Source organism: Phaethon lepturus, unplaced genomic scaffold, assembly GCF_000687285.1.
Source record: "Phaethon lepturus isolate BGI_N335 unplaced genomic scaffold, ASM68728v1 scaffold55710, whole genome shotgun sequence".
Taxonomy (NCBI): Eukaryota; Metazoa; Chordata; class Aves; order Phaethontiformes; family Phaethontidae; genus Phaethon; species Phaethon lepturus.
In genome coordinates this window covers 1-14196 of record NW_010510866.1, presented here as the reverse complement: position 1 = coordinate 14196, position 14196 = coordinate 1, and the positions used below count along the sequence as shown (strand labels likewise).

General features: G+C 38.7%; 1 protein-coding gene across 1 annotated transcript; it reads left to right on the top strand.

The window, feature by feature from the left end:
* Positions 1-212: 212 nt before the first annotated feature.
* On the top strand, positions 213-13957 carry LOC104616882 (AFG3-like protein 2; the record flags this gene model as incomplete). Its single annotated transcript, XM_010282043.1, has 8 exons — positions 213-245; positions 4153-4252; positions 4739-4807; positions 6205-6320; positions 7320-7472; positions 9675-9749; positions 11240-11364; positions 13684-13957. Coding segments are annotated over exons 1-8 (945 nt in total), but the record flags the coding sequence as incomplete, so codon positions are not given.
* Between the last annotated feature and the right edge of the window lie 239 nt (positions 13958-14196).

The window sequence follows — 14196 nt, the reverse complement described above, 5'->3', positions numbered from 1 at the left end:
AGAGCTGCTGCTGCTGCCGCCGCCGCACCCGCCGGTGTTGCCGGGTTCCCAGCGGGTGTTCAGGTGATGTGTTCCACCTCACTCCGTCGTACCTCCCCCGCTTTTTTAAAAGGGCGATGGCTCGCTGTAGGTGGGTTTGTGGCTGTCTGCATGTAGCATCTGAGTTGTGGGCTGCGCGATTTGTTTGGGGGTTTGGGCTGTCAGCAAGCGCCATGGTAGCGTGGCTGAAAATGAGAAGGCACGTGGTCAGTTGTTTGCTTTCCGGGATTGCACGGTGCAATAGTGGTGTGGATTTGAAGCTGCTATTCTAGTATTAACAGCTAAATCGTTCTTAGTAAAATGTTTCAGACTGACAGCTATTATGAGATATGTCTTACCCTTGTTGTCAACCCTAACATATCAGAGGAATGACAGGCCTATGCCTGTCATCTCCATGATTCCTGCCTACTGCTTGGGAAAAGGGAGATGCTTAATTCCTGCACCTTTCAATGGCATCTTGGACATGTTGCTTCATTTTTCTGTGGCATAGAGTGGGGAGCAATTGCAGCTTTGTAAGTATGAAGGTTATCACTAGGATAGGGGTAACTGTGAGATGAATAGACATAAGGATATTAGCAACTTGGTCCTAAGTATAAATATGTGTTTGGTTTTAATATTGAATTTGTGGTGTTTTTTGCTCAGACCTGAACAATACAATAATTATTAATTACAACAATAAATGATACACTGTCAGCAGTACTGCTAATCTGTCAGGAAGCTAATTCTCATTTCTGTCAATAAAATTTATTGAGTTCTAATTTGGAATGGAACATAGAAACTATGAAGAGAACTTTGTATTCATTCTAGCATCTGTGTGTGTGTACAGGTAGCAAAACAATTTAAATTTTTTTTTTTTTAAAAGATTAAAAAATATAATGGCTGTTATCAAAACAAAATAAGCAGCTTGCATGAAGTTAGACTTCTTTACCAGTTTTCCCTTCCCTTCCTAACATGCTCTTATGTAATATTTTGGTGAGTCTTAAGACTTTTGGCTTTGCTGTGTTTTGTTGATTTTGAACTTGTTCATGGATAAAGCTGTAAACTTGTAACTTCCTTGAATGAATAGATTCTTGATCTTTTGCTTACATAACAGAATGTATTTTTCTGTTTTTGCTTTCTGTATCCTTGTCTTTAAAAAAAAAAAAAAAGGGTTATGGTTACAATGTTTATGTCTAGTCAGTAGTACTGATTAGTTAAAATTACCCATTTTATTTAATATTGGAATCATGGAGAAGGCATTTCTTTGGTGTTATAGACCTTGGGTTTATGTTATACACTGGACTAGTTATATTTTCATTGCATTTGTAAAACAGACTGTTGCGTACTTTAAACCTGCTTATCTTGAACCTCCATTTTTAAAAAGGTCTTTTTTTAGGTAGGTGTCACAAGATTTGCCTGAAAAAAAAATATTAGAGAACGTGGGGTTTTTTGTTTTATACTCTGTGACAGTTCTTTCATCTCTGAGTGAGAAAAGCTGGCAAGATTTTCGTGGTACATAGCCCAAAACAGCCACTGTACTATTTAAGCATCCAGTCCAAATGTGCATTGTTTGCTTTTCCTCTGCTTAGGCAGTGGGTGTGCTTATATTAGCTAAGCTTGCTGTGGCATTCCCATTGCCAGCCAACCCAGGGACAGGTCCTGTATCGGGATCAATATGATCAGTTTTCATGTTGATGAGTTAGAGTCCAAATAAACCCCCCAAAAATCAAACACCGATCCCAAGCAGTTGTTACCAGGAATGCTATGGTGAAAGGAAACTGCATGTTTCAGTAGATTGACTCACCTAGAGCTGTCGGTAGCATAAAAGCACATCTGCCAGACTCAGTCAGGTGATTTACTGTATGTGGCATGAAGTCAGTTGTTCCTTTTCCTCACAAAACAACTTTTAAAACACTTGGCTCTCTGCATATTATCTTGACAGGTGACTATGCATTTGTTCATGGAACTTAGGATCTGCAGAGACAATCCAGCAACAAACCAGTTCCATTATTCAGGTCTGCCCCAGAGCTCTACCTGCTTACCCTTCTCACTCTCCTTTGCTCCCTCCTCTTTCTCTCCTTCACTCCCATTCCCCAACCTGATTAAACTATAACTTCATTCTGTAATAAACCCAATATGGTTTAGCTGAGCCAGGCAATTGGACAACTGGATTTGGCTTACTTAAACTTTTCTTTTAAATGTGAGCAGTTGCTGTATTTTATTTGGAGTAAAGGTTTCTGAATATTCCTTTCTCTTTACAAGTAAAAAGTAATCTAAGCTTGTGGAATAAATAACTCCCGAATTTTTTGGTGTTGTAGACCAGTGACATACAAGAGAAGCCAGTATGACTGGACATGTCTTTGAGTTTCATCAGTTGCTGCAACATTCACTACCTGTTTGTATTTGAACTACAGATGGGTTGGTCTGTGGCAAGCTCATTTTATGTTATTGCTCACACAGATGCATCCCTCTTGTCCTAAAGCTCCTTCTAGGAGCACAGATACAATTGTTCATGTTGGAGGTCATAGTGTATTGGACCTAGCAGCTATTCTCTAGATTAGCCACTCTCCAGACTGCCTGCGCTGCACATGCTTTTCGTGATCAGCAAAATATCCTTTTGGATTTTCAGTATCAGACTTTATTCAAAGATGTGCAGCGGCACAAAATAATGGCTGGATCAAGCAGCCTAAGAATTCTTAGCTCAGTTTACAGCAAAGGCAAGCAACAGGGACATTTTGGTGTGCCTCTTGATTCCAGCAGGTGGAACTAGATGCCTGTTCGGAATAAGCCTGATGTATTTCATCATTTAGTAAGGGATGGAGGGGGAAGCTTCCACATAGAAGGCTTCAGAAGAGTTAGAATTCAATTAATGGTATGTCAGCATTCCTAGAGTAGTCTTAGCAGGTAATCTAGTATCCTACAAGTTTGTTTAATATGCAAAAATAGGTTTTGTCTACAACCATTGTAACTTGACTATAACAAAATGGCTATGGAGATGCTAAGATTGAGCTTTCCTTCACAGATGTAGTCCTGGAGGTGTTAGTCCTAGACAGATGTTTTCTGTCTTGCACGGATACCTTGGGTCATGGTATTCCAGGACCTGTTGTTTTTTGTTATTTGTTTGGGGTTTTTTACTATTTCTCTGTCTCTTAATGTAAATACCTTATTATCAAAAAGAAAAGAGAAGGAGAGTGCCTCTATGGGGCAGAAAGAAACAGAGGCAGAAAGTCTCTGACAGTCAGTCAGCCTGTGGGGAAGTTTTGATTTTTTTTTTTTTTTTTTTTAGAAGGGGATAATTTGGGATTTTATCTAAAATATGTCCCTCTTGAAGAAAGGGGGTTTGATTTCTCTAATAAAATTGCAATTTACTTTGGTTTTAAGTATTCAGTTATGATACCAACAGTTTAATTAAGCATTAGTAAATTAAAATATTTGTATTTCCTTCATTGCACTTAAGTGGTGAATAACAGTAAACAGTTAGTCTTGGAACAAGGTGTGATAGAGTTGGGTTTGTTATGTTTTTATAACTGCACCTTTACCTACATAGGGGTTTAGGTCTACTTTTAGAATTGGCGTTCGTTCCTCCTCTGTATTGGTTTCTTAGCTGGATGTAAGAATTGTCTGCCTTATTCCTTTCTTTTGGATTCAAGCAGATCTTTCGTATTCAGAAGTTACAGGTTCTTAACTATTTGGAAAAAGTTGCAGTTCTTTAACAAAACATAATTCAGCACTCTGTGGATCATGCTTTTACAAATACAGTGTTGCACTTAAGTGTCATTCAGCTGGTATTATGAAATATTTCCCATAGGATCAGTGTTGAGGTATTGAATGTTCATAGCTTGTAGGGTTTCCTGCTAGATTTTTCTCTTTTAATAAAGAATGTTATATTTGTATGTAAGATGAAACTCTGCTCTTAACAAATGGAATACAAATTTCCTTGCTGTAGAAATTACCCATATGATTGACATTTCTGTTGTTGTCTTACACTCTGGTCCATAGCAAGTGGACTAGAAGTCTGTTGTAAAGTTCCTGTTGTGAAGTAATAGCTGACATATTGCAGTTCAGGACTACTAGAGAGCTTGAAGATTTCTGTGGCACCTTCTTGTTGCTTTCTATTTATTTTTCATCTTTCAGCTCCGCGAAGAAGTTACCACTGGAGTTACTACTCACAGAAGTACTGTCTTGGCAAGTGTAATTGCTGCTTGCAGAAGGCTTTTCTCTCAACCTCCCAAAGGTGATTATAACTTTGATCAGTGAAGTGAAGCAGACTGCATTCCTTGCTGAGGACTGCCCTTGTGTGCCATTTAAGTTTATTGTCTGGGGGGAAGTAAGTTCTTGTACTGACCAGCCATTAATCTTGAGATGGAACATTGATTTATGAGACTTTTAGGAGGTACTAAAGAATGACTGCCATTTGCTCAACTTCACACTATGCAATGCAATTTTCTCTTGACCTAAGCTTGTTTATCTCTGGTTTAAAAGTTAGCTTTACTTTAGGTTATGAAATAAATTTGATATTTTCTTGTCAACAGTGGTAGATTTATTTATGGGAACCTGGTAGAGCTCTTCAACAAAAAGACAAAAACAAAACCATTTTTGCAGTCTATATGTTGCTAGCTTCTTTGCTGTTGTATACATTCAGCTTGCGACCTCTGAAGTGTCAAACAATGGAATTATAAACTAAAAAACAATTATGAGCTCTTTAACTCTTTCTTAATAGGATTTGAAAAGTATTTTCCCAATGGGAAGAAAGCTAATGGAACTAAAGGTACAGCTGGAGAAACAAAAGGTACAAAAAGCTGCTTGGTTTCGGTTCTTTTTGTGGAATGTGTAGTCATTAAATTAGACTGTGGCTTTGGGTTTTTTGTTTATTTTTCAGGCAAGATGTTTCACTACCAGATTAGTTTAAAAGTGGGAATTTATATATTTTTATTAAATGTTATTCCAGAAGATATACATTATATGAAAGCAAAATAACATTTATTTTCTCATATGATTCTGTTGGAATGCTGTCCTTAAATTCTCGTTTTAATATTTCCTATTAGTTGACATAGTCATGCATTCAGAGATATTCTATGTGTATAGTTCTTGGCTTTTGTTATATGGGATAACCAGAATTGTTACTCTGTGTGAGGATCCAGAACCAGCTCTTTAGCCAGGACCAACCATGTAGCCTGCTGCTTCAAAGAGGAGTGAGTAGTGGCAATGCTAAAAAGAGCCCTATCTTTACAAGGGGAATCATGAATCTGGAAATTATTAACAGTAACAGCCACTCTGTTGCATCAGAAATCTATATGATGCATCTTCAAGGAGAACGAGAGGCAGTAACCCCGTGAGCCTCTTATGAGAGCGGTAATAGGAGCAGCAGCTTTCTTTCCGCTAGGTGTCAAATGGTAAAATCTGGTGTCAGGCCTAGATCCCCAAAATGCCAAGGTATTGAAAGAGCTGGGGTTGGAAGGAGCATGTCTTAGTGTTGTGCTCTCTCTCACCCTCTTGAGTATGTTGACATTATGCTGTGCTGTGCAGGCACCTTGTGAATTGGATGAGTAGAAGAATGATGAAGATGAACTCAGCTACAGTTGGCTGTTCCTGTGCTGTGCTTATCTCTAGAATATTAAAAGGGATACTCCACCTGTGATACCAATAATAAACCCTGAGCTTTAAGAGCACCATAGTATGACTGGAGGGGTAAATATGGGAGGAGATGTTATTTAGAGCTTGTGGTGTTTTTAAAACAAACAAAAAAAATCCAAACAACCCAACCCATCCCCACCTACCCCCCTCCCAACCAACAAAAAAACCCACCAGTCTCCCCCTCCCAACTCCCAACAAAGTGCTTAGAATAATCTTGCACGTGGCTTGGATTAGTGCAGTTGAAATAAATTTCATGCAGTCTCTATAACAGGCTTCTTTTTATATTTGGGACATTTTTCAGTTCTTGTTGTCTCAGTGTCACCAGTTATGCAATTAACAGACCTTTCTTCTGATCATAGCTGTATGAGACAGATGTGTCTCTGCCAATTAATGGACTATATATCTGTTTTTCTATGGGAAATGTGGTTTCTCACATCCTAATTATTGTAGCATTGCAAACTAGTTCATTTTTCAGAACAACTCTTTAGTATGAGATTGGTATAAGATGTAAAGATGTGTTTTTCTGTCATTGTTATGTTTTGTTTTTGTTAGAAGCAAAGCAAGCTAGTCCCCGACAGCCTAGTGGGACTAGTAGTGGAGGAGGTGGCAGTGGTGGAAAAAAAGGTGGCAAGAAAGAAGAAACTAACTGGTGGACCAGATTACAGAAGGTCTTGACTTTAAAATATCTTTCTTTATGGTACTACCTGTCCTGTCCCCATGAAATAACCTTGGATATTTTTTTTCCGCTTTTTAGGGCCATATTCTAATTGCCTAAACCTCCTTAAGCCTCCTGTGCCTAGTAGTTCGTAGTAACTGGCTCTAGGTGGCTCCCCACTCAGTGCCTTTCATAAATAACAGTTTTGTATATACATTCAGAGGCATCTAACACTGGTTCAGGAATGTTAATGGAGCTTTAAGCTGTATAAATATGGTTGCTAGTAGTCAGTATTCTTATAGTGGAGCCTCAGGCCTTTAAAGGCTTCCTATTTTGTTTCAGAATGTCAGTTTGTAAAACTTGTTGACCGTACAATGCTAGTTAAATGTAGTTTAACTGTTAGCTGTTCTGTCCTTAATTACTGTTAGCCATTGTGACCTTCATAGAATACTTACGTAAGTTCCTTTTTGAAATTTGTATTTATTGTCATTAGCTGTAGCACGAAGGTTGTAGCATCTGGCAATACAAGAACATGAATATTTTTCTGGTTTTACTTAGTGGGAATAATGTTTTTTTCCCCTCATTCCTGGGATTTTCTTCTTAGTGGTTTGGTGGGTTTTTTTGTTTGTTTGTTTGTTTTTGTAGGTCTTGCACATAGTCCTGGAAGGCAGGAAAAATTATTTTAGAACGGAGAGAGAAAGGTCATATAAAAGATGGCAAAACTTTTTTTTTATAAAAGTAGTTCCTAGATCAAAACAGTTCAATTTCTATTTGTAAAACACTTCAGACTTTCTACTAATGTTGTAATTCCTCAGTTATATCTGAAGTTACTGAAGCATGTTCATACAACAAAATACAGCTTGCTTTGACATTCTGTGTGGTAACCTTGAGGGCAGGGAATAGAAGCCAGAAATAGATATTAGAATCTGTTTGTTATGTTCTTACTGTGTAAGAAGCTGTTATGTTCCTACTGTATAAGAGTCTAAAGCCTTTTTTTTCTTCCATTTACTAGGGTGACATTCCGTGGGATGTCAGGGAGTTTCGGATGTACGTAGTGGGAAGTTCTTTCTTCTGGACAATGGTTGTATATTACTTCTTCTTCAGGGTCCCTGGGAGAGAAATCACATGGAAAGACTTTGTCAATAACTACCTTTCTAAAGGAGTGGTGAGTAGTGAGGGGAATCAAAATAGAAAATCAGTGTGCTGAAGATGCTTATTTCTGCCTCCCCACTTATGCTTGTATTCATGTACCTGTGGAGTGAGAACTGTCTCAAAAGTAACTTTGGAGGGAGAAGGGGATCAGCTTTCATCCTTTCATTTCTTAATCAGTTCCTTGATCTGATGTTCTGGATGGCTGTATGAAGATTTGTGTCAGTTCGAGAGAGGAGAGGGAGTGAGCGGCTCAGGACAGAACTTTGTTGGATAGCTTGTGTTGATGCTAGTTTGAAGAGGCAGTGTAACCACAGTCTCTCAGCATATGGTCTTATAGTACAGGTAAGCTGACATAATGGCTTAAGCAGACAGACAAGCTGCTCTCAGAAGAAACTTACTTCTAACCTTAAGCACTTCCATGAGCCCACCCCCCTGAAAAAAAAGTGTCCTGCTTGTTTCGCGCCTTAAACCAGTTCCTCAGGGAAGCTGAGGAGCAGCAGTGCAAACAGAAAGGTGGGGGTCGGCAATCAAAGGATCCCTTCCAAGGACTGTAAATTGGCATAACTGTGTTGTAAATTAGCCTCCTTTTATTTGTTTCCTCTTCTCTTATTTCTTCTTTCCTTCTTACCTGGAGCCACTACTGGAGCAGTCAATTTTATTGTCAGTGTCCTATCTCTCTGTAGAACTTGGCAGCTTTCCTCACTTGGAATAATAGGTTGGTAATGCCTTGAAGTTCAGGAGATAGTGTCTTACACAGGCCTTTTCCACTCCAGGAGCCACTAGTTTTTTGTTTGTAGTTTCACCTGCAGGTTAGGAAAACATTGGCGTCCTCTTCTAGGTTTCAGACCTGGGATTTTGTGTTAATAGCATGCTTCCTACTCCTCCATTACTTTGGTAAACTGCTAAATAGGTTGTTTCCTACCTTTCTTTGTCTTCCTGATCTATGCAGAGCTTCTCTGTACGCTTTTCCCCTTCTGCCTAGACAGTCCTGTTCTTAAGTGACAATTATGTATGCATCTTGTCGAAAAAACCCTTACTGATTATATTTGTTGTGAAGCAGTAAGACACTAGCTCAGTAGGAAGATTAGTTTAGCTGTTATAGTGAACGAAGCCTGAACCCTTGTTGCAGAAGAGCATTATGAAAGTGGGTTGTTGCACAAAACCAAGTCTCTTGAGCCTTTGTAATATGTAGCCTGGATATTCAGATAAGCTAAATATATAGCCATCAAATGCTGTTGGTTGCCATAGTGGTGGCCAGTTAATGCGGAGAAGACATCAGCACTACTGAGGTTATACGCTTTTAAAAAAAAAGTTCAGGTAGTTTTGCATGAAGTCAGGCTAGCTCGAGTGGCTTCTTAGCTCATGTTTTGCTTCAGTTCTGCCAGAAATGGCCACATGTAGTGAGTTCAGGAAACCTTACTAGTCTGTGTGCAGTTCAGGCCTAACTTGTAGAACCGTTGCTAGTTTTAACTGGTTTCAGCATCTTAAGGGAGTTTATTTTATGGAAGGAAAGAAAAAATGGAAAGAAACTTCAGTTGCCTTCCGAAGAGACCCTGTCAAATTTAAGAAACTAACCATTTGAGACTTCTATCAATGCCTCCCCACTCCCTGCTTAATAGTAGATATCTGCAAACTTGCAGCTCAATTCTTGATTTTAGTTCATATGGTATTTGTTACCTCAAGTAAATTCTTCTTCATCTAATTGATGTTCTTGTGTTTTAATTTGGTAGCACAGGAATTCTTTTATATTAGGGAAGACAATTGTAAGAGCAAAGTTAAGTTTTCTCATTCTGTTCAGTTTGGTTGTTTTTGTTTTGGAAGCTTCTACAAGAGTTTGGAGTTGTGTGGTCTATTGCTTTTGTTGTTTGAGCATTGAAATAGTTAAGTATTGTTTAACTATTTCACTGTACTTGTAATTTGAGCTAAGGTGTGCACTGGGATTTTCTCCTTGGAAAAGGGTGTGAAGTCATCCTTTCAGTCTAAATTCTAATGTGCTAGTATTCCTTGCTTACTGATTACATACGTGATTCCTCATGCCATTCCTAATGGCCAAACTGTAGATTGTGGAACTGTCCTGATCTACAACATGAATTTTACTCTCCTTACTGGAAAACAGAGCAGGTTTGTATTTGTTACATGTAGCTGTTAGCTGTGATGGAAGTGCAGTGACTGTACACTCTGAACACATCACAAGTTTTGTTCTTTCTTCCTACAGGTGGACAGACTTGAAGTGGTGAACAAGCGCTTTGTTAGAGTGATCTTTGTTTCGGGAAAGTCCCCTCATGAATGGGTAAGCCATTTTAATACATACACATGAGACATTAGAAACAGCAAAGCAATCTTTTTAGGTAAAGTTTCATGCAGAAAACTTGGTCTGGAGCATTAATAATCTCTTAATCTAAAACATGTTTTTCTGCCTTACTGTTACATTATCCTACATTGTGTGTTTCTCGCTTTGCTGTACCGATTGTTTTGCCACAGATACCATAAAACTATGGCAAGCAGTTCCTTTCTAGCACCCTGCTCTTAATACAAACACACAAACAAAAAGAGTGAGAAACTGATGAAGGTTCTATATTTTTAACTTCTGTTTTCTACCTGCTCAAGAAAATCACCAACTTAACTGTACATACTTTTTGGATCTTTTCTGTTCCAGACTGCTTTTATCCAGTTATTTGAAAAACAAAGAGAAATGTTTAACTTTGTTTCCATTTGAGACTAGAATTTTTAAAATTAAGCTGAGAGCTCTCATCCTTGAGAAAAGTACTTATTTCAGGGAGTTACTTTTCTAGTAGCACAACGAGGAACAGGCTGATGCAGGTGAAAGTTCTCCAAAGAGTAATACTCAGTGGCAGGGACCTTTTCAAAAAAACTTTAAAAAAAAAAAAAAAATTGGAAAATTTAGAAGAAGTGTTAGAGAAGCTTTATCAGGTTACCTCTTCCTAGGTGGTAGAGTTGTTTCTAACTTACTTTCTGAAAAAAAGGTCTGCAAGTCCCTCTGGGGTAAAGTGAAATCTACAGCAATTACTTCATCAGTGGGTTTCAGTGTGACTTATTTATACACCTACTCTTTAGCCCACATATCACCAGTTGCTTTAGTTTCTCAATCATTTAATACTTATGACTACTCTCTCTTCCCCTCCCCCCCCCCCCCCCCTTTTTCAGTATTAGGGTAAGTAAGGGCAAGTCAGGCAGGTCATGGTGCAAAAGGGGAGATTTTCTTAAAAAAAAATCAGATCTCAACGCTGTTTGAAAGTAATATCTGGATTATTTTTTTTTCTGGTGTATTTTATAAGTTCATGCTGTCTTTTGTGAAGATAGCTAACTTTAAAGCTAATATGGACTCCAGAAGTAGAGAATTGCCTTTCTTAATCAGAAAGGCGAAGACCTTCAGGTGAAACAGTAAGTTGTATGACTGCTGTGTTTGCTGGTTCAGTGCTCCGTATTATTCTGCCTTCTAGCTGCCTTCTAAAGATCTGTTTACCTATTCTCCTTCCTTTTGTTCCTGGAAAAAATGCCAGGATTTCACTTTATTTAAAGTGCCCCGAAACTATTGGATGTATGACTTCTGCAGAAACAACGACAGATACAATATATTCAGGTTGGCAGGCCTTAGATTTGTTAGGAGTGTCTTACATCAGTTACACACTTTACAAGGCAACTTAAACTTGGTCTGAATCTGTTCTGAGAATTGCATGTGTATGTGTTAGAAGCAGCTGGCTTGTAATGAAGCTGAAATAAGATAGGGCACTTTGTGGTGATCTCTGCTTTTTTTTATAGCAGTACGTCTGGTTTAATATTGGTAGTGTGGACACTTTTGAACGGAATCTTGAAACTGTGCAGCAAGATCTGGGAATAGAAGTGGAGAACAGATTGCCTGTAGTCTACTCAACAGAGAGTGATGGGTAAGGAGTTGCTTTTAAAAAAGTGTCGATTAAAAAACGGTTGTGTTTACAGTAGAAAAGTAGACTTGTAAAAGACGCACCTTATGCTTCACTAGGTGGCAGTATTATCAGAATAACAGTCATCTTGGTTTTGATTTTGAGTGTTAACTCTAAGAGGAGCTCTTTAGTACTTTGTCTGCCTAGAAATCCATGTCCTCTTACTCTAAATATAGCTTCTTAGTACATAAATGTTTCTGTTTACAATTAGTCCTTCCTTCTTTTAAGCCCTTCCTCCAAGTGACTTGTGCTTGGCTGACTCCTGCTTTAGTACAGTAGTAGAGCTCCAGAGATGGCACTCATGCAGATTTTTGAATGGACAAAATATGGCGTAGAACTACAGCGTATTGGCTGAGATGTAACAGGCACCACTTTCTGCCCATAAATTCAGAAGTCAAATTCTGTGGCCTTGCAAAAAGGCAAGAAACTGGTGATTAAGTAAATCACACTGTCCTGCCTGTTAGCAGGAGCTGGAAGATGCATCATGCTTTTAATCTCGAAATAGATTAAGAAGAATAGGACTGGCATTGGTTTTACAGCATTGTTGTATTGGGGAAGCATTCCCTTTCACCAGTAGGGAATAATGGCTCCAATACTAGATTTGTGTTCTTTGTATTAGTCTTATGTTACCGAGTTTTATTGATCTGGACTTTAGAAGAGACTGGAAGCGGTTCTCTGATGTGGATTTCTGAATGGCTTGAGAGACACATGTAACCTTGTATCCCAAGAACTGATTTCTTTTATCCAAGTCAGCAGTTTGAAAATTACTCCTGCTGGTGTCTGTGAAGGAGGTTTTATACCATCAGGAAATTCAAATTCAGGTGTAGTAGCTCGTATCACTAACCATAAAGGCTCATTTGCTGCCTCTCTTGTGTTTTCATTCTTGATACTGTGGTGTGTTTCAGTTTTTGGGGATGGAGGGGAAGTGCTGAAGTAAACAAAACTGTTTTTTACCAAGCTGCTGCTGCCTATTTGTTTTGGTGGCAACAGGAAAAATGGTAGCCTTACTTCTGGACCATCCTGTGACTTTAGATAGAGGTTTTCTGTTTCCTGTTCTTCTATAAACTCTTTCTGTCTCATTTCCATGATTCTGTCTAATGGGGCATGCTCTTAAGGACGGTCCAGAAATAAACGTGTTGAGCCCTTATTTAAACAAATCTGGAAAAAAATGAGTGGACAGGGCAATGCTGTGCTTAGGTGAAGAGGCTGCATGTCAGCTTGAGGCTTCTCACAGCAGACTGCGAGAAGTATGCCAGTTCCCGTGTCTTCTTCAGCCTCGCACAAGTCTCTTACTTGCTGAACCCCTCTTTCTGACCACAGTCTCTGGCCCTTTCCCCCTTAGCGTCTGTTCTTCACAGAATACATTGCCTGTAACTTCTTGCTCTGCTCCAGAAATGCTGCAGGAAACAGATGAGAGCAGCAGTTATATGATCAGAGTACTTCTATTCCCTGCTGGATCAGAATCTGCTGAATACCATAGGAGAGGGAAAAATCCTTCTTTTTCTCTTCATCCCAGAAATGCAGGATATGAGTAAAGCCTGGAAATCTTGTGCTTACTTAAGGTAGTGCTTCTTTTCAGCATCTTGTTTTTGCTGAGTGTTGGCAGAACCTCTTGTGAACTGTTCCTTGAAGGTCTTGCCACAGAAAAATCTGTGCAGTGCTCAGATACTATGATAATGAGGACTGTGTTAGCATTAGGATTTTTGGCTTTGTACAGAGCTGTGCTAGAAAGCTGGAGGATAGACAGTGAAGGATAATGGGCAATGAGTAATCAAAAAAACACAACAAAAAAACCTCTAGCCTTGGGGAAGGGAAATAGAAGCATTGAAAGAAGAAAATATAACAATTAAAAGACCTAGGAGAAGAAGAGGGGTCTCTGTTTTTGGAGAGAAGTTTCTGCTTGAAGTTCTAGCATGCACCAATTACATGCTACCTAATGCAACTTATTTTGAGGATGTAACCATTTTCATAACTAGTCCTGTGAATTTACCTTTGAAGGGGACAGAAAATGAGCTACTTCTGTTTACTAGGTAATGCAGTTTTCCTCTCTAAAACTTGTCAATGTCACTTGGTGATGTGCTTGGTTTAAAAACAATTTGTTCTCAAATTTATTTTGGTTATTTCCCAGTGTGAACAACCTGCAAAATGTAAACATTACAAGTTAATAGAATATTATTCCTGAATTTGTCCACTTATGATGGAACCAACATTTTGTACGTTATATGCAGTAATGGATTTTTGTAATATATATGGTTTTCTGTTTTGTTTGCTTTTTTTCCACAGATCATTTCTCCTGAGCTTACTGCCTACAATCCTGATTATTGGTTCTTTACTGTACACATTAAGAAGAGGTCCTGCAGGCTTGGGTCGAGCAGGGCGTGGAATGGGTGGACTTTTCAGTGTGGGTGAAACCACAGCCAAAGTCCTTAAGGATGAAATAGATGTTAAATTCAAAGATGTAGCTGGCTGTGAGGAGGCAAAATTAGAGATAATGGAGTTTGTTAACTTTCTGAAAAATCCCAAACAATATGAGGATCTCGGAGCAAAAATTCCAAAGGTAAGGGAACAATGACTTGGCAGATAAAGTCTTTATTCTTGTGGTAGTCCCCAGTATTCTAAATTGTATTAAGAGTGTTTACATATGCAATGCTTTCCAGCTTCTTTCTTCTCACAGTCAGAAAAAAATAAATAGGTATTAAGTGCCAATAGTATCACTGTGGTGCCAGAAGATCTGCCTTGTGGAATACTTCACATGTTCACATGGGTCAGAAATCACAGAATCACTAAGGTTGGAAA